The sequence below is a fragment of the Hermetia illucens genome, chromosome 2 (genome assembly GCF_905115235.1).
Source record: "Hermetia illucens chromosome 2, iHerIll2.2.curated.20191125, whole genome shotgun sequence".
NCBI classification, from domain to species: Eukaryota; Metazoa; Arthropoda; class Insecta; order Diptera; family Stratiomyidae; genus Hermetia; species Hermetia illucens.
Window position 1 is genome coordinate 138,565,551 of NC_051850.1, and position 26,844 is coordinate 138,592,394.

The 26,844-nt window shown below is 39.6% G+C and overlaps 2 protein-coding genes across 14 annotated transcripts in view; one reads left to right on the plus strand and one right to left on the minus strand.

Moving 5' to 3' along the window:
• Window positions 1-14,730, minus strand: part of LOC119648323 (ensconsin) — a 108,279-nt gene extending 93,549 nt beyond the window's left edge. For 7 of the 13 annotated variants that reach the window (XR_005249039.1, XM_038050009.1, XM_038050008.1 and 4 more), the window contains exon 1: window positions 14,586-14,730. Coding sequence is in view for 12 of the 13 variants with exons in the window: in XM_038050009.1 (XP_037905937.1) it covers window positions 14,586-14,649 (64 nt within the window). In the remaining variant the exon portion in view is untranslated. Of the gene's footprint in view, window positions 1-11,966; window positions 12,333-14,585 lie in introns of those variants that run through there. The other 6 variants (XM_038050017.1, XM_038050016.1, XM_038050014.1 and 3 more) reach the window with 4 other exon arrangements.
• Window positions 14,731-18,863: 4,133 nt separating this feature from the next.
• LOC119649954 (acetyl-CoA acetyltransferase, cytosolic) lies at window positions 18,864-26,167 on the plus strand. The gene is made up of 6 exons (XM_038052390.1): window positions 18,864-19,037; window positions 24,574-24,695; window positions 24,746-24,858; window positions 24,923-25,352; window positions 25,421-25,606; window positions 25,743-26,167. Exons 1-6 carry the CDS (start codon window positions 18,989-18,991, stop codon window positions 26,022-26,024), a joined length of 1,182 nt encoding a protein of 393 aa, XP_037908318.1. The 5' UTR covers window positions 18,864-18,988; the 3' UTR covers window positions 26,025-26,167.
• Window positions 26,168-26,844: the final 677 nt, after the last annotated feature.

A 26,844-nucleotide genomic window follows, 5' to 3' on the forward strand; every position in this document is an offset into this window, starting at 1 on the left:
ATCACAATTCCGAAGGAAAAAATATTTAGTGATTCAAAGGTACAGACAAAGTTTTCTTCTGCAACTGACCGTCGAAATAAGCAGAAATATAAAATAATTTTGACCATTATGATTAAAATCCTTAGATTTTTTCTCTACACTGAATGATGACTCTTATCAGTTCTACAGGGGTATCATCATCATCATCAACGGCGCAACAACCGGTATCCGGTCTAGGCCCGCCTTAATAAGGAATTCCAGACACCCCGGTTTTGTACCGAGGTCCACCAATTCGATATCCCTAAAAGCTGTCTGGCGTCCTGACCTACGCCATCGCTCCATCTTAGGCAGGGTCTGCCTCGTCTTCTTTTTCTACCATAGATATTGCCCTTATAGACTTTCCGGGCTGGATCATACTCATCCATACGGATTAAGTGACCCGCCCACCGTAATCTATTGAGCCGGATTTTATCCACAACCAGACGGTCATGGTATCGCTCATAGATTTCGTCGTTATGTAGGCTACGGAATCGTCCATCCTCATGTAGGGGACCAAAAATTCTTCGGAGGATTCTTCTCTCGAACGCGGTCAAGTGTTCGCAATTCTTCTTGCTAAGAACCCAAGTCTCCGAAGAATACATGAGGACTGGGAAGATCATTGTCTTGTACAGTAAGAGCTTCGACCCTATGGTGAGACGTTTCGAGCGGAATAGTTTTTGTAAGCTAAAATAGGCTCCGTTGGTTGACAACCGTGCTGGGATTTCCTCATCGTAACTGATTTTCGACCCTAGATAGGAGAAATTATCAACGATCTCAAAGTTGTATTCTCCTATCTCCTGTTTGACCAGTGCGGTTTGATGTTGTTGGTTGGTTTTCGATGCTGACGTCGCCACCATATACTTTGTCTTGCCTTCAAAGTATATCGTGTAAAATTTCCGCCTTTAGGATTAGTTCATATTACAACCAAATACTGTAAGGCGATATTCTGATAATAATCATATAATTTAAAGAATCTACGAATAGATTTACCACTTTAAGTGAATTAGTCACACTTTAATGAATGAAAAGTCGTGACCTTATTTCATGCTATACAATTGTTTGGTGACTGGATTGTGTGTACAAATTATTATCTCGAACATGAATACTGCGGAGTTGGCCTTCGGAAAATAAAAGAAACAAATTAAACTTATGAATCACTTAGTAAAGCTTAATTGACTCCACACAACAAATTGCAATGATGAATTACTCAAGGATATATTATATTCCGAAGTAAGAATTCTCTAAATTCGACTAAGTACTGTAAACTCTTGATATTCTCAACGATTAAGCAGGATTTATATGAAAACCTAGAATTTGGTTATTACTAAATATAGTACAATTGCTAGTGACAGGCACGGATAGATCACCTGAAGAATTCCCAGACTGATCTTATCTCTAATCCAATAAAAAATCCCCCTATTCCCTGTTGTTATCAACCCACATATATGACACAAAATTTGGGGGCACTTCATCCATTGGCTATCAAGATTTTAAAGATTCAGTGACCACACTTTTGTTATTTTCCAAACAACGAGAGAAGCACATTCCGTATGTTGGTTGTGGGAGGTTCTGAACTTTAGCGAAAGCGCCAGCAATTTGCGAATGAAATTGTGATTGAAAGTATCACCCGCATAGTTGAACCGAGGAAATTATCATAAATTCGCGATAAATTCAGTGGAACAAATATGAGGAAAAGATAATGTTTAATTTTATATTGAAAAATTAACATAAAATTTCGAAGTAATTGCAAGGTTAAATTATCACGCATTTCACTTTACATCGGCTAGACAAAATAGCTTACTCGGTTTACAATTCCATATATAACTCGAACAATAAACATTTGATGGCTGAACGCAGCTTACCGAAACTGCCAATATTTTGGGTCGTGGTTAAAACGTCTCTAAAGATATTTTGATAGAAATGAATATGATTCATCTTTCACTAGTCTATGTATGAAGTATCATGACACACGCTACTGTCGTTTAAATGTCACTAAATTCGCCTCCGTATAGAAAATGGAAAAACTGGAGTATCGCATCTTGATTAAACATTGCTTTTTGATTGGAAAAACTCCTGAGCAGTCAATGAAATGCTTGAAGAAAGGTTATCCCACATCTGCTCCTTCAAGAACAGTTTATCGATTGTTTCGTAAGTTCAAAATGAATCGTACAAGCAATGAAGACGCACCTCGCTCAGCAAGGCCAAAAGAGGCTATGGGTGCGAAAATCGTAAAATCTATCGAACCGCCTTGAATGATCGTAAAGTGATTGCGCGAGATAGCCGCAGCCATTGGTATATCAAAAGACTGGGTGGGCCACATTATGAACGAGGTTTTGAACATGAAGAATCTGCCCGACGGGTGCCGCGTTTGTTGATCATCGACCAAAAACAGTGGCGCGTTAATAATCGAGCGGACTTTTTTCAATATTTTATGACAATGGATGTAAATGGATCCATTACCATACGCCTGAATCCAATAGGCAGTTTCTAGAGTAGCTGAAAAACCTCTGGGTACCTGGTCATTGTGCTGTAGAGGGAAATGAAATCTCGGAGGCTTTAACTTTCCCCATGCCCGGACCGGAACCAGCAATTGGGGTGTCGGTAGCATTGGCTGATGCTGCTATCAAAAGCTGGGAACAAATTTCCCATAATGACAGGTGGCGAAGCCTTAATGTTGCTAAACAGACCAAACACTCTCTGTCAGAACAAAACAAACATATTGCAAAGTTTATCCTGTCGAAAAGCAGAAAGACTTGCAGAAGTATTGTGGGCATTCTGACTGGCCATAATTCACTAGCTGGGCATATGTTCAGAATAGAAATTATCCAAGATGATACGTGTCCATCCTGTAATGAGGAAGCGGAATCCACGGAACATTTTCTATGTGATTGCCCCGCTTAGGGACGCATTAGACACCAGATTTTTGGTGCCGATGTGCTCCAACTGCAGCGGATCGCATCACATACACTAACGGAAATCCTGTTATACATAAACGAATCCGAATCGAGTACAATGGACTACTAAGGTCTGAGTGCTCAGAGGCTTTGCCTCTCCACCACCTCAAGCAACAACAAACACACACACAAACAGCTGAAAAACCACGAGAGTCGACCAAAGCGCCCAAACGATCAACGCTGGACTGAGTAGGTTTTGGCTACCATTTTTGCAATGAAAGGGAGAAAATGTTAACGGAGAGTATTGTGCAACGTTATTGTACCAACTGCCAAAATAAAAAAGTTCTGTACCCTCAAAATGACGAATCTCCACGCACGCCCTTGAAAGCAATGGCCAAATTAAATTAACTATGATTCAAATTGGTTAGTGCCCCACCGTATTTTCCAGACTTGGACCCCAGCGACTATTACCTTTTCCCGAACATGAAGTGGTGGCTCCACATTCACATGACATGAACAAGGCATCGCGGAAACCGACTCGTATTTTGAAGGCTTGGACGTTTCGTACTATAGAAAGGGCATCGAAATGTTGGAAAGTTGCTACACCAAGTGTATCGAGCTTGAAGGGAACTATGTTGAGGAATAAATTAAACTTTGCCCGAAAACCTTTGTTCTCATGAAAAATTCCAGGACTGTACAAGGACAGAATAAAAACTGTGAGCTGGACTATTCTCCATTTAGAAATTGCGTTGGACTAGTGGCGTGGCACGTTTTGATCACATCTGCGATATGGGACTGCACTGAACGTTTAAAAACTGCAAGAGATGCGTCTTCGGTGGTATGGTCACGTAATTCGCGCTAACGAGAATTCACTTGACAAGATTGGTCGGAACATCGAAGTCGATGGTAACCGGCCAAAAGGCCGGCCGAAACAACGGTGGCGCTGGATGGGAATTTAAAAGCCTCGAGATTGCATCCAAATCAGGTATTTGATAGAGCCAAATGGCGAAACCGATCACGATGAGCCGACCCCCGTTAAACAGAACAAAAGCTGAAGAAAAAGAAGAAGAAATTAAATATTTATATATGCGTACTTCGTAAGTGACAATTATGTATATGCACGTACTGTGTTGCTTTTTGTCTGATACAAACTGTCTAACGTACGAGACAGAAACAGAAATTTGTCTGATACAGAAACAGGCATTCAGCTGAGGCAGGTTCAGACATTTGTCTGAAACAAACATTTGCCCGGATAACTGAGTGGTTAGAGCACAAGGCTGTCGTGACAGTGGGATTTGTGTCGTGATTTGACGTCGGATACCAGTCGACCCAGCTGTGAATGAGTGCCTGAGTCAAATCAGGGTAATAATCTCGGGCGAGCGCAATACTGACCACATTGCCGCCTACAATGTAATACTGTAGTGTACCGTTACGGTCTTGAATGAAGTGCTCTAACACACTTCAACACCCTGATCCAATATGGATGCGCCAATGATTATTATTATTAAACTTTTGTCTGACTCAAATGTTTGTCTGTCTGATATCTGATACAGGCGCAGACATTTACCTGAGAAAAGTACAGAAAAAGAAGAATATGATTTTTGCTTTCAAGTGCTTTCTCTTCACAAAACAATTCTTCAGACTTGAAAATATTTTTCGAGTTTCTACTTATATATCTTTTTGTCTACAGCTGCAACGCCTTTTAATTTCCTTATTGGATATTCATTCTTGTGTAAATAAATATTCTTGTATAAATACGAAAATATTCACTTCTCCGAATACGAATATGTTCGTATTCATAGAAAATCATCGTATGAATTTATTGGTATTAGTATTTATGAATACAAATATGCCCAACACTGCATTCACCCACTATAACTTTCTTAGCAATAGTGCGATTTCCATCAGACTTGATAGGATCGTAGTTCATATAACCTCAATATTATTAACCTTATTTAAACAGGTATCTATATGGAGGCACGCTATAATGGCAGCTTCGTGTTTTTTTTTTCAGATCTTTCAGTTCAATGAAATAAATGACCTCTTTCTAGCCCCCGCCCTATCCCGGAAAAGTACTAATCGAGACCTTTTATTTGGGGTATAAGCCTATATTCGGTGAAAAAAAATTGTACAGCCCTCTTTTATATGTATGGAGGCCCCCTTAAATTCCACATAGAACGATATTACTCATTGTATGCGTGTGGGTTCACAGTACCCACCTTCCAACCAAATTTGGTGTCAATTGGTATAACCCATTCTAAGAAAAATGCCTGTGACAGAGGGACAAGTAAACCAATTTTAATAAATTTTCGTTTTACACAAAAAAAAGGGCTCTTTCACCAAATCAATGCATCATACCACAAACCAATATTATGAGAGAAGGCTTGCTTAGGTAAAGTTAAGGAAAATTGGATAAACCGTCATTTCAAACCTTTAGGTATAAATATTGTAAATCTGAGGACGTCCTCTAACAGAAAAAGAGTGAGCATAGATAGGCCTTCTGCCCGAGAAAGCTTGAAAACATTTTCCTCACTTTACTGTAGTTAAAGTCAATCCCACAACCGTAATTTCCTGGAGGTCATACATAATTCAAGAAGCATACTAAGAATAAGTAGAAGTCAAATTTTCGAATGATCTCCAATTGAAAATGCACAACGATTTCAATAAATATGGAGATATAATCTCCCAAGCATTTTTAAATATAATTTATTTTAATCTCCACACACTGACAATCATAAATGGTGTCTGAAAAAAAAAATATTATCCTGCTACACAATTTAGGTCACACTTCGCTTAGTTTTCATAGTAAAAACGTTCAAGGAAAAATTCTAACAGTTCCTCTTCTTCCCTTTCTGCATGTATAAGAAGTCTCTCTCTTGAAGTCAACGCATAATCATGTCACTCAATGCATGCATGCATTATAATCTACACAGGTTTTATTCCCACAAAATGTTAAAAAGACACAAAACAGGACGACACCTTCCTAGGAAATTATTTTGCTAGATTTCAAGCTTGTACAGGTAAATCAATGAATTATGACGAGTTGGCAGTTAGTGTTGTTCCGAGGATGGGGTGGTACTTATTCAAATTTTCCTCAGTTGCATAGCATTTGTTGAAGAGATAGTAAAATGTAATATCTACATTGTGGAAAAAACTGCACAATCTGAAATAAGACCGTATTATATCATCCCTTGCTTTCGCATGGCCTTTCGTATAATAATTATTGGAGACTTCACGCCGTGGTAAAAGGTAAGGGTACAGTATCTGAAGAACTTGCTAGATATCAGCCGAATCTAACAATTAATACTTGATAATTTGGGACATCAATGTTAAGCAGAAGAAGGAAAGAGATTGGCTCGTTTATAAATTATTCAATTCGAATTTGAAAGACGCCAAAAAATCAACGATGCGACTATAATATTTAAGCGTCAAAATGATAGTAACTGGTAATGATGCCAACTTAATCATACTTAACATTTTTAATCAAGTCCAAAAGCGAAAAACATCTGATAAAAGATAAGAGTCAGTGAAAGCGAAGTCAAAAACTGGGTCATGATAAGTGCCAGCCAAATAAAATTCGACCTTGTGAGATTACAGTTTGGATACAAAAGCGAAAAAGTGGAAGAAAGCTTTCTACGCGAATGGATTCAAGAAAAAATGATTGACACTTAGCTACTAAAATGAAAATACAGATGATACGTAAGATCCTTAGAAAATGTAAAATATAGAAACGATACGATACTTGAGGCGCTATCGGTAGCTATCTGGATACTCGAAGGAATAATCCAAGCTTATCTCCTGAAGTCTGTAAGGCACCATCTAAACCATGCAACAAAGTATATGTCAGAGAAACAGAAGTAGACATTAGGAAAATTATGTGGCTGAACTACACAAATTTATTAGTAAATACATGATTCTTTAGCAACAGCGGAGCCCTCACATACATTAGATATAAGCAGTTTTTGTCTAGCTTATAGGAAGACATCTCCAACTTAACTTATTCTCCCATAAATATAATTGAATCTATCATTATGTTAATATATTGACCGGTATTTTTGAATTGGTGCATTTACGATATTTTTTCTAATTTTGAACAGTTTTTTTGCCCTTACCAAAATAGGTCGTAAACAAGGATATAACTATAGCGCATACCCGTACAAACCGAGATACAAATCAGTAAACATTGTTGGAATGATTCTTTTCAGGTATAATAGTGTCCACCAGGGCAATGTAAAATGCTACAAGGAGAGTGGTGGGAGTGCTGAGCGACCAGGACCGGTGAATATTAAGCGAGAATGTTCATGAAATGCCGCAAGAGCTCTGGCTGAAACAGGAAGCACTTAAACTATCGTTAGGAGGTTAGAGCTTTGTCATATAAACATAATTTCCGTGATTTCTTTTATTTTTCTACATAGTTCCTTTGTGCTCAAACAATTTTTTTCCAACATCTTGGAAGTTCCCTGATTACTTCGTTATAAACAGTTGAAAGCTAAATCGTTAACAAATTACGCACACAGAGGTCAATCTCTTCACGGTGATCGAACCGTTAACCTCTAAGAGCTTCCTTCAATGGAACAAGCAAACCGTAGGCACACGGCGACAAATCTGGACTATATGGTGGAAGTTCTAGTTGATCCCAGTAAATTTCCTCCAATTTCCTCTGAGATATGCGCGCCATTGGAAACCAGGCATTACCATGAAGGAGAGTGACACTTCTAATTTGGAAGCCCTGTCTTTGGCTTCGAAATTCAGCTTTATTTTTGTCCAGCAGCTCACAAAAATAAACAGAATTTATTGTTCGGCGTTAGTGGAAAGGAATTTTTCCTACAGACAATCGCATTTTCCTCATTATTGTCACATGTTTTGAATGTGGACTTTCTTTGACCGCTTGTTTTGATTCAGTCGGTGAGGCGCCGATTTTCCTCCAAAAGTTCCCTTACCGCACGGTCGTTTTCTTCAATGATGGAAATGCAAGGGCGCGGATTGTAACTCTGATTTTACACGTCCTTCAGAAAAACAACTTTCATGCCACTCGCACACGCAGGTTTTGGAGAGAGTTTCAGCTCCGAATTGCCCCCGTAAACGTGTTAAAATTTCTGAAGGTTTCATGTCGAAAACTTTATAAAACTCCGTTGCTCAACAGAAGTGGGAACCACTTACTCATTGCTTTAATGTAGACTGAATAGGGAGAATATTGGTAGTGGATACGGAAATGAAGTAGGGAGACCCAGATGGAATCCGGGGGAAAAATTTATAGCCTTCTGAAATGGCTCTTGCCACGAAGCCTCACCGGAGATTATCTGGCGCCATGAAAATCTTGAAACGCGTTGAACCCATTCAAGTTGAATTTTTTTAGCTATAGTTTCCATTTAAAGAAGGCTCAGCATTCATACAAATGCGTAAAAATAACATTCAGAAGTTTTTTGGAATTCATCATAAGTGACACATTGTTCGAGGAGAGAAGCTGTCCCAAGGCAAATTGAATTTCAACAGACCGGCAGTGTACGATCAATAAGACCGACCATATCGCGATCAACAGTCGATTTACGACTTATGTTCTGGATAACAAGAGGGGCGCTGACATCAGACTCGAAAGGGACCGTCACTTAATGATCGCTTGCTTGTGATCGCTTTCATGTCGACTGTCCTGACTCTGCAAACATGGAAACAAATCAAGGATCATAACGACCTAAAGACTCTCCTAGTCGCTGCGAGTGTGGCGTGAGGCGTAGCATGCGTCGTAACAAAAATATATTTACTGTTGTACTTGTCAAGGAAGCAAACGACGAGCGGCTTATGAAGTGGAAGAAACATTTCACTACAATTTTCAATCGTATAAAGTTTGGTGAAATTCCGCCTTTCGTGGATGAAATGGCTAATCACAATATGTCCGTTGGCTGTCCCACGTCCTCGAGGAGGGCAATCAGGCCCGAATCTGAAATGGCTCGCTATTACCCCGCCTTTGCAGCCCCTGTAGGTTCATGGAAATTTGAGATTAATCCCAGTGAATGGCGAAGCATGCAATTCAAAAGCTTAATGGAAAGGGAGCAGATTAGTTTCCGATCTAATCACATCAGCATTCTTCGAAGCATTGCGGGTATTAGACGTAGGCCCCACCTTCTCTTCCTCGATTTTGAGAAGGCTTTTGACAGCGTCAATAGAAAGTGTATCTGAAGTGTTCTGCAGAAGGAGTATGCCGAAGAAACTAGTAGCTATTATCAGAGCCACAATCATATGATGGGGCAAAATGTCACGCATCGAGGTAAAAACTCAGAGAAATTTGAATTTCGCCAAGGTTGTATTTTATCACTCATGCTTTTCCTTCACTTTATCGGTGATGCCCTACAATGCTGCCTTGACCGGCGGACATAAGGAGGCTCAATGGACTACACTGATGACCTTGGCCAAATCGCACTGATTTTGGAGAAGGACGCGAACAAGTTTGGGTTGGAGATCTAGCGGGTCATCGCATTCTTCGCATTTTCATTAATCGGTAGTATATCAAATGCATTTATTTACCAAGGAAGCGTTATTTCTGTCGACGATGGCACACAATTTGATGGCGCTTGAAGCATTAAAAGTACCTTCGCTGTTTTGTCAAAAATCTTGAAATGAAATGCTAGCTATCTCAATAATAACATCAAATTGAAGATGCTCTGGGCCAATATTCTTTCCAAGCGCTACATGGGAGCAGCACATGAAAAGTTAACATGTGCCTACGACATTTAATCGTCATATTATGGCCTGAGACAATATCAAATGGAGAATGTCGTCGGCATACGGGCCAAATACGCGAAGACGTGTTGATTAGAAGACAGAAGACATATCAAGAATTGCTTGCTCTCCAAAAGTAGCCCCAAATGCCTTAAAACTTTCATTATAGTGCAGAAATAACATTTGGACAATGAGAGAGTAGAAGATCCCACTGACAGGTCATGATTAGTCGGTATTGATCAATGTTAGCTTTGTTGCATTGTTTTTCAAGGCTTCCCCTTTCATTGTTTCAAATAGCTAGCTAATGGCTTTGCTAAAAGTCATTAAACTGATTCTTGCTGCGTTGACACTATTTCACTTAGACCATAGGCCCTCAGAGACTACCTCGATTTCTCTAGTAGCAGATAATCTCCTTTGAGGCTTTCATACCGGGCTACTTCCGAAGAGATCCTTACAGACTCGAATCTAATCGCGCTCAAGAACACAGAGGCAGCATATCCACACAGAAAAATCAGATATCGGTGTCCCGAACCGATAAAAATTACCGGAATTCATAGTCTCCCGGCAGCAGCTACTCGTTTATGGGAGCATTGCATGAAAAGTCACGAGCATTGCTTTCCAATTTGACTCAAAAAAACTGCAGATTAAGAATTATATCATCGTAGGGTCACTCACGTTCCAGCGAGTTGATTAGAAAGCGAAAGTGACATTTGACAGGTTACATACTACAAAATCACATTGCTGGCAACATTATGTAGTGGACTCTATTTGTAACGCAGATTAGTATGTTGCCTGGAGCAATATATTTCTAAATAATTGCGGAAAAATGTGGGTAGAAATGCATAGTCAAGAACCAGCACCGATATTACTCAAGCCTAGTCGATGGCAATGACCTTTTTGAAAGCTTTACAGCAGCCGTATACAATATATAGTAACTATGCATAAGAGAATCTAACGAGGATAAAGTGTTATCAATTTTAAGCTTCCGCCGATTGGCGAAGAAATAAATTTAGAAAAACGACCGTTTACAAAAAATAAGTTGTTTTCGATGATGACCAAATCAAAGGAAAAGCATCTTACCACAGCAATGCACGTTTTTATGCATACTTAAGCGGACATTGACCAAATTCCTGAAATCAGTAACAATCTCTAAAACACGTCTGCATTGCGGAAAGAATTTGTAATTTTTGAAAGGTAAAGATTCACGATCCAAAATCCAGTCAATAAACGGCTATAAATTTATCACTGTAGAAAACAGCTCATCCCAAGACAACGGACGGCTAATACTTTAAATCAAGTCTGGTCAGTGATTCAACCATTCGTCTCAATTGCGAATGCGAACAATTTAATAATCAAAATTAGCCAAAATAAGCTGCAGTTTGAGAGTTCAAAATAACCCATCAAGCCCACATCGAGTGAAGCATACCCGGCGCCCATCTCTTTGCAGATTGGAATTAGAGTAATCTCCATAACTGATTATGCTGGAAATGTTTCTCAATTGATCTAAAATTATCAATTTCACATTTATGGAAAGATAATCGTAGGCACACAAGCAGGTATTCAATGAACTTTGGATTATCACGTAAACGTTAAAGTCCAAATCATTGCTTTGCAAATGTAGAAATAAAAATCATTTCCATATGATTGTGCTAAATTGCAAACGATTGCTTGCACTCCAATCCCCTCCTCCCCACATTTTGCTTCATCTCAATTTGAACTCCTTTTGCATGCTCTTATCAATGCTTCTAAGCAATTTTCTATCAAATGAGACAAACGACTGAGCGTTTGCTACGCTTCACCATTTCCATGCAAACTTCCATTCCACTTTATCAAAGTCCATACTCAAATTGCCACTATTTCCTCGCGTGAATTTGCTGCAGTTTGAAATCAATACTAAGTGCATAATTTTCATACGGTAGACATTAAACTGTCATTACTATGATGAATCACCAAAGAAACCTCCTCGCAGGAACGACTTGACTATTACAACAAGAGTAAACACATGGTTGGAAGTTCACGCATCATTGTCAGTCCGAGCTAGAACAAGTTTTTGGTCACTACTACGCCGGTTGGTAGTCAGATCGTCTGCATCATTTCATTGCTATCAGCTGCGCCGAAAGCGATTGGAATTCTTCAATAGTGATAAAATAGCACAGTCGGTTTGGAACTAGTCCAGAATATTTCTGGAATTGCACACCAGATAAATAGAACAATTGCTTGGCATAGACTGTGTTCGACTAAAAGCGAATATTTGGAGCACTATCAAACACTTGGGACATGATATGTAGTAGGCATTGGGATATTGCTGCAAATTTTAAAGCAAAATAAAAATGAACATACTGGCAGCAGTCATTTTCCAAATTATCGAGTGAGGAAAACGCCGGCTTTAACAACACGCGAGTAACATCCGAGGGAAAATCGAATTCACGTCCCGGAAACGTAATTTTCTTGAGTATTTCGCTACACTACTTCAATCTACGTTTCATGCACTTGATCTGATTAAATCTAACCGAATACAAAATTCACGAAAGAAATTATTTTAACGGATTTCAGTAGCGGGCTCGGTACTCTGTCTGTTCGGACAAGTATGGTGCAACTGCTGAGGCCGCGGCTTTTCCGTTCGTTCGCATCGACTAAGAAACGTGAAACGTTTCCCCATTCACATTGATTGAACCGTAACGAAATATATGTTTTTTCTCCACTATATTATTCATACTCGAACTATCGAATATGAAATGCTTACGTGCAAATATACCGTGAGGAAACTGAATATGTACAGAAAAAAATTGAAGACTGAGGTCGATTGAAACATGGATTGTTGGATAATTTCGATTGAATACTGAAGGAGAAGTGAATGCATCGAGAATGACGGGAATAATGTAGGCTTTTCAGGTGGAAGTCATGCATGAATGCGCCTATGACAAGTGGCAAGGTTCGCATGGAAGAACTGATTTTTTGGGCGAAGTAAAAAGGAGCAAGCGATGGGGTTCGGATGAAACGACAGAAACGAAATGTGAACAAACCTATATGGGAAAACGACAGCTGATTTGATTCTTTTACGACGAAGAATAATCAAACAATTGGAAAGAAACCACCAAGACATCAAAATTTCTCCCATAATTACTTTCTGAGGTAATCGTTACTCGATCAACATCAACTTACGCCACTGAAATTTTCTTTGCATTGTTGGGAAATCCTCGAATTTTGTACTGAAGTCTTTGTCTCAGGTAAGGCTAATTGGTGAGCGGGTAAGGCTAATTGTGTACAAAAGGTTACCTTGTTCGGGCAATTATTGGAGGAAATTTAATTGAAGAAACCTCCAGCAAAATTTGTGACAAACCATCATCCGTCTCCACGCCCTCAAAGAAGCAGTTTCCGCCAGAGTTCGTACATTTTCAGAATTCACTCCTGCTGCGTATATGCATTTGCGCAATCGTTCACACTTTTGTTGAACGAGAAACTTTGGAAACATAGAAACACATGTCATTCTTTTTATGACGATGACGAGCAGACCGCCGCAATCTCTGAGATGCATTCCATTCAATAGTAGAACTGAGCGCCATCGGGCATCCGGAATTCCGTTTGATTAACACTCCTTGGATCGTCGCGTCCAAAGCCAGATAAAAATAGAATCATTTCAGAAATTAGAATGAAGCCAGAAGACACGAGCACCGATTGTACGGATATATCGGAGGTCGAGCAGAATCAGAAGATTAGCAAACGGCCAGCCGACAAGATGCATTCTCGACGAATGGGGACGGGGGAAGATGTGTTGCATGCCGCAAACGAATCCCCAAAGTCGATGGAAGTTATCTCGAAATGGAATTTTCCCCAAACTTTGGGGTTCACATGCGAAATGGATTTCTGAGCGCATTGTCGGCTCGTAAAAGATGTGACTTTCGACAGTAGCCACTGGCGAAATCGTTTCACTCCAGCGAATATTCGACGTTGATATTAACGTTTGCTAGACCATTGCCAGGCGGCCGCCGCTATAGTTGCGCTGCCAGATGATTAGTGAAAGTGCATGCAATTCGGCCAGCAATTATACAGCTGCAAGGCAAGCGGCACAAATGATCTAGAGCCAGAGAAATTGGTCTCGTGAACTGCTCTGATCTATTGTCTTATGCGTTTTGGATCAGGGTCACGCTCAATTCGTGCAAGAGCATGATTCCGACATGGTGTTTCTGTGATGCAAGCCAATCGGATCGAGGGGTAGGAGCGGAATTATGAAATCCGTCGACTAATCGCACTTGGAAGCAAAGGATTCCGAGCGAGAAGATGCGATTCGATGCAAGTACTATTCAGGCCGCAATCACGTCAATCAGACCCGACACTGACAAATCGTCTGCCATAAATCAAAGCGACACACGAATTGCTTGAGTGTGTGCCACCCAGCTGAAAAGTTGGTAGCGGAAAATTCTGTTAGGTTGCATCCTTCGCATTGAACCGTTGCATCCAATTCGGCAGGTCTCGCGCAAACAGTTCGGTGCGGATGCCACCCAGACTCTTGACCGCCGCTACTATGCAAAAAATGCACAGAGAAATTCCTCATGACGTAGCGAGAAAGGTAGCACCACGGCACCGTCACAAGTCAAGATGATCCGATCATTTTTCCTGTGTTTGCCATTTTCACTCGAGCACGTTCGTCATCGTGTTTTTCCACTTTGTCCTCGGAGCGGCTGCGACTGCGACATCAACCGCATAACTCGCAGCCGCAAGCTCGCAATTTTCGCCTCGTCGGCGAAACGAGACAAGACTCCAAACAAATAGACTAAAGTAAAATCTGTGGTAGCCAGCGCTAGCTGTCAAGGTTGTTCTGCGAACGTTCTTGGCCCCATCGAACTACGAAAATTTTCACTGCACTTCCCGAGACTCACGACACTGACACTTTCACATTTTCCACAAAGCACTTACAACTATTGATCAAAATTGGGTAAAATGATTAATCTAGAACGGTACCTTGTAGATCTTTTGTTGAAATTATCTGTTCGCCCCCAAGGCTCGCCATATTTTCACTTAACATCAGTCACTCGGTTTTTTTAGAACAATATGACGGGATCGAAATCAGCAGTGCAACACCCGAGTTCTAAAGAAAGAAATGGAAGACGACAGCGGGGCAAAATGAGTCGTGAGCGTCATCTGTTGTCGAGTACTATCGTGTCTTCGGTACTAAATTTGAATTATTTTTTCCGTCGTTAGTCTTTACTGGAATATGGAAGAGAATGATGTAAAGGAAGCGATGGAAATATAAGAACAGATGAAGGTTTGCGAGAAAAAATATCTTGCATTTTCGACACGTGCATGATAGCATTTAGCTCTCAAAGAAAAATGAAAAACCGCAGAATTGGTATACATGGTTTTTGCCCTTCATTTCCAAAAGGGTGACTTTGGATAAGGAGAATTACTTGTATAGGGTGTCCAGGAAATAGGGATGTATGAAGTGGTAAACAACACACAAAATTTATCAAAAATGTAATTTTTTACAAACATTAGGCAACATTTTGCCTTGTATGTATAAAAAATTATATTCTGCAAATCTCTACAAAAATAAGGCTTAAAATCACATAATCCTGAAGGCCATTCCGGGTTGCCACGCAAAGAGATATTCATTCAACGGATATAGGACATGTGGCACTACGTTGTTGAAACCAAAAATCGTGATTGGTTTACAGTAATTGCAATTCCCTCATCATTAAAAAAAAAAGTACAGGCCAATCACTCCTTCTGCCCAAAACCCGCACCTCAGAGTCGTGCGTTGTGGATGCATCTCATTTTCCAGTAAATCTCGGATTTTACTTGTAATTCGGCAGTTCTGCCTATTGGCATACCCAAGAGGAGGAAATGTGCCTCATCTGTTTTTGTCAAGTTATTGAACAAATCGATGGAAAGAACCATGATCTATACGCTTCAACTGTTGTGAAAGTTAAATCTTGTATCGTAAGCAAATTTTATCAAACCGGTGACTTGATAAAAGAATAAAATAAAAGGATAACTATTTTATTTTAAACTTAGCACACAACTTTCATCAGATTAACTAATTTATGGAACAGCATGGCGGCTCGATTCTCTACGTTCTTGGGTTTCAATTGACCGACACCGTATGAGCAATCAGATCGACCACTTCGCAATCTGCAGTAAATTCACTAGTTGTCTCCTGGTTGTGCATAACAACAGACGCACTGACATAGGCTTCGGAAGGGATATTTGCATGCTCCCTACCGTCGCAAAGACAATAGCTAAAATAACCCTATAACATTTCAAAGAATACCTCGAAACCTTGATCGACAGAGATCAGTCTGGTTTCCGCTCCGGATCTTCCTGCATTGACCTCAACACCCAACGGATCAGTTTAGAACGGAGTTTAAATCTTTGCTTTATCTGCTTCTCATCGATTTCTAGATGGCATTCGACAGAGCGAACTGAGAGTTTATAAAACGTGCTCTACGCAAAAAGGTATTCCGGAAAAACTAATAGCTTTTATCAGAGCGACATATGATGGCGCAAAATGTCACGTGTTGAACCGGGGTAAAATCTCGGACAAAGTTGAGGTCCGAACCGGGATCCGATATTATTTCTTCTTGTTAATGGTTACGTTCTTCATGCTGTTTTGTCTGGAGGTCGTGGAGAAACTCAATCGACTATAACATCTTCCCTCTAATACATACTGCGTTGCTATCATGTTTGCTCTGGATTTGGAAAGAGAGGCAAGTAGAGTTGGATTGAAAACAAACACCAATAAAAACAGAGGTTCGGAGTCTGACGGGCCGCACTCTCCCTATCATCATTAATGAGCGGAGCATCGGAGGCGTCAATAAATTTGTTTATCCAGAAAGAGTGGTTTTTTTCGACGCATCAACAGCGCTTCATCCACTTTTGCTACTTTGTCTAAAATCTAAAAATGAGTTATCTCAACACCAAGGTCAAGTTGAGACTGTTTCGTGCTGCCAATTTAAAAACCAAAAACTCGTCTGAAAACACATCGGGAAAAGTTTGCCTGATGACTGACATCTTATCAGTGAAACTTAAGGTATGAAACACGTTATTTAAGGCTGAGTGATCCTATGTTCACCACCACTTGATATCAAACCGGACCAAATGAGGAGCAATTTACTCCCGTTTTTTCGGTCCACGAACCTCTCGTTTCGGAGGTAGCACTCAAGTTGTTGAAAGTAAGCTAACGCGACTTTACGGCATCATATCAGGACAGAGGCAGTTTTTCAGACGCTGTATTACTATAAAATAGTTTAGCTCTGGTCAAGCTTTAGCTCAAAATATGGGCGGATTTACGCTCAATGTAATTCGCACTCACGTCGTGTTTTGCGTTTAATATCTGCGAACCGCTTGAGTCACGCTGCTTCCAGAGCAGCGCGTCAGACGCCGCCCCACCTCTGCTTTGTTATGAAACCGTAGAACCGTTATCGCTTACTACTTCCAGTATGTTTGCAGACTTTTTCAGTCGAAATCATTAAAACATTTCAAGAAACACAATTTAATTTCATTTTGTAAGATTTGACGTTGGATACCAGTCGACTCAGCTGTAAATGAGTACCTGAGTCAAATCAGGGTAATAATCTCGGGCGAGCGCAATACTGACCACATTGCCTCATATAGGGTACTGTAATGCTGTAGTGTACCGTTCAGGTCTTGAATTAAGTGCTCTAACACACTTCAAGGCCCGTAGTCAACTGGATTGTTGCGCCAACGATTATTATTATTATTTATAAGATATACTTGGTTAGATTTATCTTTTATAGTGTGTCAGAAAATTCATGACCATTTTTCTGAGAGACCATAACCGGCTCTAAAGCAGAGAATATCCGTACGCATGTTCACGTGTCTTCATGCCGTAATTTTTTTGTAGCAGCCGCGACCTGCATTGAATGAAGATTAGCAAGTATTGACTCCTTGAGAAATCTAGGAAGTCAAAAAATTGTGTATGGATTTTCTTCTTTTTTTTTTTTAATAATTATCCTTGTTTCCACCAAAGCGCTATTTGGGCTATTCGGAGCGGCCACTGATACTTACCTACCCATCCTTGTTTCTAGGGAAAATTGTTCCATTTTTCTGGTATACATAAAGAGATTCAGATTTTGTGCAGGCATCCCGTACATTGTCGACTCAGAGACGATAGAGGTACGCGTCAAATTTCGGTCTATCTACGCACAGACGATTTCAAATCCTGTTATCCTGCATCCCCGTGTACCACACAAGTCCCCAAACTGCAATATTAGTAAGGATTATGTCAATCATTCTCCGGATAGTTAAGTGGTTAGAGCACAAGGCAGTCATACGGAAAGTTCCGGTTCAAATCTCGTCGACTCAGCTGTGAATGAGTACCTGAGTTAAATATCGGGAGACCACATTGCCTCCAACAGTGTACTGTATGCGGCCTTGAATGCAGTGCTCTAACACACTTCAAGGCCCTGATCCAATATGGATTGTTGCGCCAACGATTATTATTATTATTATATCAACAATAGGCTTGGCAAAGGTCCAATTTCGAGCAGAAGATGGAAGACTTCTTGAATAATGGAGAAAAATTCCAACCGAACATCTCCAATATTTGGTCGAATCCATGCCGCTGGCCAGTGAAGGCGGTATATGATGCTAAAAGTCTCCAAGAGGAGTATTAACTAGTCATTTGTTTGAGTTTTTAATGTCATTCTTGCGATTTTTTTTCTAACTCCGTCCGAATTTCAATTTTGCATACGAAAATAGGAACTCCATTTTCGTAATTCGCTCTCAGTAAAGGCTTTATTTTATCCTTTGTCTTTGAATTTCTTTGTATTGTATCCAACAGACTATACGTTACGTTCTTATAAAAAAAAAAAAACAAAGACATACAACCACTTTTATCCCCTTTCTGAACATTTATGTACGGAGGTATCCGGATTTGATTTTGCTCACTGTATCTATTCATGTTGACTTAGTAATATTTTGAAAAAATTTAAAAACACAGATCTTCATATATTTACGATACATGCACACTTACAGCATACAGTTCCATTTTTTTAATATATCAATCTTAATCATTTTCCCATCGAAAATCAGGTCGCTGTATTACCACTTTATTGTTCTTCTAAACGGCTAACATTGACTGCACGAGTCAGTTGAGCCCCGTTTCTATTACAGAATCTCTCAACCAGCCACATAGCGGAAGAAACTTTGCAATTTTCAATTCTCCTCGGCTAAGCCCTACTGGCAACGCTATAGACATGGCACAGTGCAATCAACAAGAAAAGTGCGGCAACCGAGCATGTGTCAGTTGAGAGAAATCAGCTGTGCTGTGAGATAGGTTGCTGTGTATCTTTGGGGCGGTAGTTGGATATTTATCGAGTTACAAGTGTTCCTTCCAATTTGAAATGAGTGCACAAGAAGTATATATTGTCTCTGCAGCCCGGACGCCAATTGGTAAGTTGATTTTCGATGATTTTCATTCATTTCCGGCGGGAAAATCTGCATAATTTCACTATTACATCTGAGTGGGGTGTTCGTACTTTGTGGGAGAAAGTTGTTAATTACATAAATTTGGCTCTTTTCTGAGTGACTAATATTTGATTGGAGATATCACGCAATTGTATAGATTCACCTGCGAAACTACTGGAACATCATTTTATATTTTGCTCTGAAATAAGCTTCTAATGTGGCGTAATTTGGGCTTTTGCTGCGATACCTTGTTAAGTACTACGTCGTTTCCCTGTTTCCATGAATATTTCCATGAATATTTCCACATCACTTCCCCAGGTATTTTTGGAATGCTAATACCTGCTTTGCATACAGATTATCATAAACACATAAATGTTTATTTAACTGACTATAAATGGACGCAGCTTTTACCAGAGATATTTCAATAAAGATGTTCGCGTAAGTCACTTGGAGATAATCGAAAATATATTTCGAGTTGAGATAATTGTGCTACGCCAGGTTGAAGTTCAAGGTGTTAGGCCTGAGCGAGCTTCCCCGTTGTCTAGGAAAATTCAACGGCTTCAGACAATAATAGAATGTTTTGAGAGGCCATACTAATTCAATTTAAAGCTGCGGCTGCGGTTTATACACGTCGCAGCTGCAAACAATTCACTGTGCACGCAGTGTTGATCGGCAAATGGAATCATAAAACCAGCTCACAGGGATTTTGAATTAAATTAATAATGTGTATTGTATTATCATGTCATGCAACTCGAAAAAGTGTGAAGTCACTGTTCCTCAAATCAACATCAGCCGTAGCTAGTAAATGGTTAAAACGACCTATATTACATGAGGCATTCGATGGGGGAAGGATTACGATCCTTCTACCATGATGGTGCCGGGCTTAAATTTATCGTCTATATTTTCACGAATACCTTTTGCGGAAATAATAATTCAGGGTCAGGTTGGAGTTAACATTCTTCTCTTTAAGGTTTTGTGTAAAACAAAAGACTGTCTGTCTGTATGTCACACGCACTTTTCTCCAAAGCGGCTATACCGATTCAAACGAAATTTTGTGGTCATATGGAAATCCCAGGCATCCAATCAGTTAAATTTAGACTGAGTTTTGACGCAAATTGTAAAATTAAGGAGTGAGGAGTAAAAATGTGGAAACTTAAGGGGTTATATACAGTTAGAAGGCCGAAAAAAAGCGAATTTTCCAGATTTTTTTTTGAGAAACCTTTTAAATTTATTGTTCTAAATATTTGAACATATATTATGGTATGTTTTAACAATATTTTCAGACTTAAAACTAGTACAAATATTTATTTGGATAGGAGCTACAGCTGATCTCCGGGAGCTCCTCTCAAAAAAGACGTTTTGCGGTGACTACAATATCACTGAACTGGAACCTCCGAAATTAAAAAACCAAACAGATTTCGTTAAAGTAATGTTAAATCTAGTAATTAATCGAAGGAATAAGCAAAATAATTTTTTTCTGACAAAATGGTGGTTTATAGAAAAAAAAATTGATTTTCGGCCAAAATTTCGGCCTTAAATTGTGTATAAAAAAAGTATTAATCGGTAAGATAAAATCTTCGATCAATTACTAAAAAATATATTTAAGAAGCTTGTGTCAAAATTTGAAATCAATCGGTTTAGCCGTTTTTGAGTAATGTTTGTCACCGACTTTGAAAACACCATTTTGAGAAAAACGCGTTTAAAGTTTGAAAAGCACTTTACATAAGATGAAATTTTTTTTTTTTTTCAACTTACATGGAGTCGTCTATTCCAGGACCATATAATAAACATTCCGTCGCTTCGGCAGCTTCTAATAACTCACTGTTATAAAATTTAAAATGCGATACTCAACAAACGGATCACGCGGAACCGAGATTTCCTCTTGTTCTTTAAATTTTTTGCCGAGGCCCTGAAACTACTTTCATCCGTTTCGGCTGTTTTTGGAAACAAAAACATTTTTTCGCTTTTTTGGTCTCGACTTACGTATGTTAAGAGATTTTCTCATTTCTCTAGAAGCCTTCATTTTCAAATTACAAATAGAATTTTAACGAACTCACAAGTTTACTGCTTGGCTTAGCTGCATATACTGACTACCACTCTTAAATATTTTCCAGTTTGGGGAGAGCAAAATTAAAATTTACCTTTCAGGTATAAAAACGACAATAACACACTGATGTTTTACCCATCTAAATACATTAGAAGGGAACATTTTGAATAGGTAGGTGCACCAAAGGGACAGCGTTCCAGGTAAGCGCTGCCGCTCCGGCCTTATGCTTCCAACCGCTCTGAAACGCCTTTTAAAATTTGCGTGTAACTTCGAAAATATTCACCGGAACGATATGACCTTTTCTGTGTGTATTCTTAAATATATGTCCATTAAGAAAATAAAATAAAAAAAATAGATTTTTTGAAAATTCTAACTGTATATAACCCCTTAAGGTGAGACAGGACTCATTTTCGGGAACTACCCAACCCAATCATCTGAAAAAATCAGGGCCATGCGCGCATATGAATATAAGTTATAGCAGTTCAAAGTTATCATTTACCTCTTAAGCGATGCTAATAAGATGCTAACGTCATAATTAACGAGAATAGTTGACATTCCAGCGAAATATTAAAGTCTAATAGATGAAAAGGCTACTATTCAATGGCCTTTTTGCCTTTTGTCGCTATTAAATGAGCCCTTTTAGGATTTCGTGTAAAGAAAAAACATTATTAAAATCGATTCAATGTCTGTCTGTCACACCCTATGTACTCCGAAACTACTAGACTGATTGTTACGAAATTTGGTGAGAACATGTGGTCTGCATCCCCCTTTACATGCAATGAGTGGCGCCATTTTGTGTTGAGTTTCAAGGGGTTCTGCCCATACATGCGAAATGAGGATGCAACATTTTTTTTTACAGAATATGGTCTTGTGAAGTACCAAATGAAAGGGCTCCATTACAAAATCTAAGCCTGAAAATATATCCCGTCCCGATATCTCCACAAATAAAATTAGTAATAGTATATTACCATATTTTTGGAATTTAACCGAAAGCCCGCCTTAAGTATGTCCTAGAAATACAAAATTTGGTATCAGCATAAGCGATAATATAAGACATAACTCTGGGAAATTTGAGGGCAATGTAACTATAATATTATTAACAAAGTTATTGAAAGTCAAATTATTGCATCTCACGCAAATTTATTGGACTCTAGGACGTGTATGACGTCATCATCACGTGTATAAGGTGAATTTATATGAACGGCGAAGACATTTTCGCTTTTTTTCTTAGTTGTTTTTAGTTGAAATTAATGTCCATGTTTTTTTTTTACAGTTGGTATATAAGTGAAAAAAAGAACTAGGTTTTTTTCCTTATCCTGTAAATATTTTTATTTTTTCCCCATATACAATTGTGCCTCCTTCCTCAGTCCTACCTAATTAGGTACTAGCACTGAGGAAGGAGGCACGTGGTCTCCGAAAACAATTGTATGCGGGGAAAAAATAAAAATATTTACAGGACAAGGAAAAAAACCTAGTTCTTTTTTCAACTTATGTTTTTAGTTATTTGAATATCAATATCAATTACTGGAGAAGGGCATATGCATGTATACGTATATGCTAATGAAATTTGCGGGTAGTCTTCAATAAGATGGTCACTGCTTTCGGGGACAGAGTAAAATGGAATATGCGTTAGATCAATTTTCCGCACAATATTTATGTCTTTAATTTATATGTACATACGCATATTTTGCTTCCAAATATGTGACGGAATATTTTGCATTCTTAACTATGTACGAATGAAAAAACGTGCATAGAGACTTGCTCACATAAGATAAACACAATACATTTTACCTTAAGCGTCGAGCTTCCAGCATTCAGACTTGTTTGTATCTTGTTACGCAAAAACTGTGACTCCACGTTGGGCACCAACTCTGTTACGCCTGCTCGAATGTGGAAATTCCGAATCGCTGTAGACCTCGCTCACGATGGCATTGAGAGCGGAACGAGAGGAGGGATGGAGTGAGGGTTCCATCTCCGAGAAGTTCCAAACCTCCTCTATCGCTCTTCCCTATCCAGGAACTCCAGTTCTCCAGCTGCCTGACGAAGCTGCGCTACGGTGCTAAGACGCTGTCTGAACAGAGCTCTCCTAAGCGGAATGCTCATCCCTGCTCGAAGCACATCAGGCAGTTCGTCGTTTGCAAGGATGTGGATAGACGATCCTTCAGGTATAGAATGGCACGGGAGATTTTGTTTATGAGGACTTTCTGGGCGTTGGGAAGCAGCAGAAATACCGCGAACTTTCTCAATTACTTTTTTTGTTGTATCCTTATCATGAAGTGGCTTTTAGGAAAGCCTCTAACTCAATAAATACCGGACGTAACATACACTCTGACAGAGCTCACTAAAAATGAAGGGACAAACAATAACAACAAAGGGACTGTATGGATTTCCTATGGTAGGTAGGTATCCGTGGCCGCTCCGAGGAGCCCAAATAGCGTGCGCCGTTTTGATGCCCCAAACTCCTAAGACCGTGACTGTTGTAATGGAAGTAGGGAGGCAGAGTCCAGCCGGCTCGGATCTTCAGAGCCAGCTCGTAGCATTCACGAAAGAAAGCAGCTGTCCTACCCTGCAGCTAGAAATCTCTCTGAGGTCCCCAAAGAATGGTTTACCCAGTGTCCGCAGCTTGACTCTAGCCAGAGCTGGGAAATCGCAGAGAAAGTGCATGAGGATTTCCCTTCCTTCTCCGCAAACTTCGGCAATGCGAATTGTAGGGTATGCCAAACCTAGCGGCATGGTCCCCTATGGGCCAGTGCCCCGTGACGAACCGCCGTAATCTTGAATGCATTTGCACGCGTCTAGCACAGGAGCTCTCGTGATCGGGCTATGTTATAAGCAGGCCAATTTCTCCTTGACTTGGCACAGCTCGTAAGCCTTCGCCACCTTAGGCCCGCGGCTGCTAGGTAGTGCAAGTGGACTTGGTCCCCGACAGCCGCCAGCGGAACACCAACTGCATCCGCCGAAGGACTGCCAAGACTATAGATTTCCTATACTCCACACAGGAATGAACAGGAGACATACGGCACCGCTCGACCGATTCAAACGAATGATGCCTGCTGTAGTAAATTGTGCAATAGAGATTAGCACATTGTTGATTTGGGTGATATGCTCAAAGCGCAATGAGTCTATGCATACATGCGTGGATGTTTCGACTCGCATGCAACTCTAATGTACAATGAACAGTTCACTTTGGGGAAGTTTATTCCACGTTAGCAAGGTTTGTTGTTATTGTGGCAAATCACGTCATCCGCAATTTTGCCCGGCTTTCCATTTTTAAGTCTGCGGTAGATACTATTTTAGTGGCAAGTGGTAATTATTGACGTCACTTGCATTAGTTTCGCTGATTTCATACAGAATAATTGAAGCTTATCTTGCTTACTTCCGAGAGCTAGAGGTCCAAATACCAACGGGTCATCTTTCTCTCACCAATATTTCCGACTATATGTATGTACATTCATCCTATTTTACATTTTTCAGGTTCCTTTAATGGCGTTTTTGCGAAGACATCCGCTGCCGATTTGGGGGCGATAGTTGTAAAGGAAGTTTGTAAACGAGCAAATATCGCTTCTGAAGATGTGTCTGAAGTAATTTTTGGACAAGTAAGATTATTCATATATTAATCAAATTCCCGCACTAATAAATGTTGTAGACTCTCACAGCAGGTTGTGGGCAGAATCCTGTGAGGCAAGCTTCTATGAAAGCTGGAATACCAAAAGAAGTCCCTGCCTTTGGTGTCAACATGCTCTGCGGATCGGGTTTGAAGTATGTGGAAAGAAACCTTTTAAATTATGTTTCAAATATGAAGCATTTATTTTGATGATTTCAGATCCGTAGCATTGGGTTACCAATCAATCCGTTCCGGCGACTCAACGATTGTTATCTGCGGAGGCCAAGAAAATATGACAATGGCACCCCATGTAATGAATCTCCGTCAAGGTACAAAGATGGGACCAGCTACCATGGTCGATTCAATGGTTCATGACGGTCTCACTGATGCAATGGAAAACATCCATATGGGCATAACAGCAGAGAATCTGGCAAAAAAGTACAATATTTCGCGCGAAGAACAAGACAAGTATGCCACTCGATCTCAAAACTTAACAGAAACTGCACAGAAAAACGGTTATTTTGATAAAGAAATTGTACCTGTAGAAATTCCCGATCGTAAAGGTCCCATTATTGTGAATAAAGATGAATTTCCAAAGCATGGTACTACGGTTGAAGCTTTGTCGAAAATGCGGCCGTGCTTTATCAAGGTTGGATTTCAGAAATATAGAAATGGTAGCAATTTAATACTTGATATTTTCCTTTATATAATACACAGGATGGGACAGTAACACCAGGAAATGCATCAGGGATAAACGACTCAGCGTCTGCTGTATTATTGATGTCAGGGGACGAAGTGGCAAAGCGGTCAGTTAAACCGCTCGCTAAGATTGTAGGTTGGAGTCAGGCAGGATGTGAGCCGGAATTGATGGGTATTGGACCAGTTGGGGCAGTGCAAAACTTGGTAATGATGTTTTTTAGTTGAATTTTCATTCTTATTCATATACACATATACATATAATGAAGACATTTAGAAAATTTGCAAAATACCAAATGGGAGAGATTTCTTATCTAACAATTTCAATTTATCGTATTTCCAGCTTAAAAAACTTTCTTGGAACAAAGACGAAGTTGATCTTTACGAATTGAATGAAGCCTTTGCTGCTCAAGCGTTAAGCGTCAATAAATGCCTGGAATTGAATTTGGACAAAGTGAACATCCACGGGGGAGCTATTGCTTTGGGTCATCCTATAGGTGCCTCAGGAAATCGAGTATTAGTAACACTCTTATATGCGTTGATGAGAACGGGCGGTAAGAAAGGCATTGCATCTTTGTGCATTGGAGGTGGCATGGGTATTGCCTTAGCTGTGGAAATGCTTTAAGAGGAAATGGGTAGTAAGAAGTATTTTGTACTGACTATTACAAAAGTGTATTATTCGTGTATAGATGAATTTATAGACGAAAGTATGGTAGTTGTAAAGTCTCCTTGTTATATTGAATAAAGAGTTTATATTTATTTATTGTATACGTTTTCTTTGAATAATGAAAACTCGCCCGAATTTGCCAAGTAGCTTTCATGTTAGTTACAGTACCGGGTTTTAGCAAACTTAATTGTGATCCCAATCCCATCTTCACATATATATAAAACCATAATTGGCGCTAGGAATCTATGACAAAAAATAAAAGGTTCCTCACTAAAAAGCATGTTAAGAAAGTGGTAAGAATTGAAGAAACGACGAATCCAGCGGGCGATGAGAATAGTTAAACTAAAACTCCGAGCTCGTGAGCTTAGCAGTTAATGTGCGCTATTTTATGCGATCCGATAAGGTACATATTATGTTGCAAGCAAAGAAATCTAAAGGTACAATTGCGGGCAAATGCCTATACCCCATGTAGAAATTTCAAGAACAACACGTTAATATAAAGGTTCTAATCAAGTGACCGAATATGGATAAAGTTACTGTAGAAAAATATGTTCATGATAATTCAAAGTGCATGCTATGCCAGAGGAAATAACCCTCCCAATAGGATTAGGAAAATTTCTACTGGTGACGCTACGCTCGTATAATCAATTCGTGATATATGTGAGTCAAAATTGTATCTGTATTACGTGGGAATAAATATTTTGTGCTTTTCATTGCATCGTCTCATACGTGTTTAGAAGTTCGTTCTTCAACCTCTTCTCTTCGAGAACCATTTCTC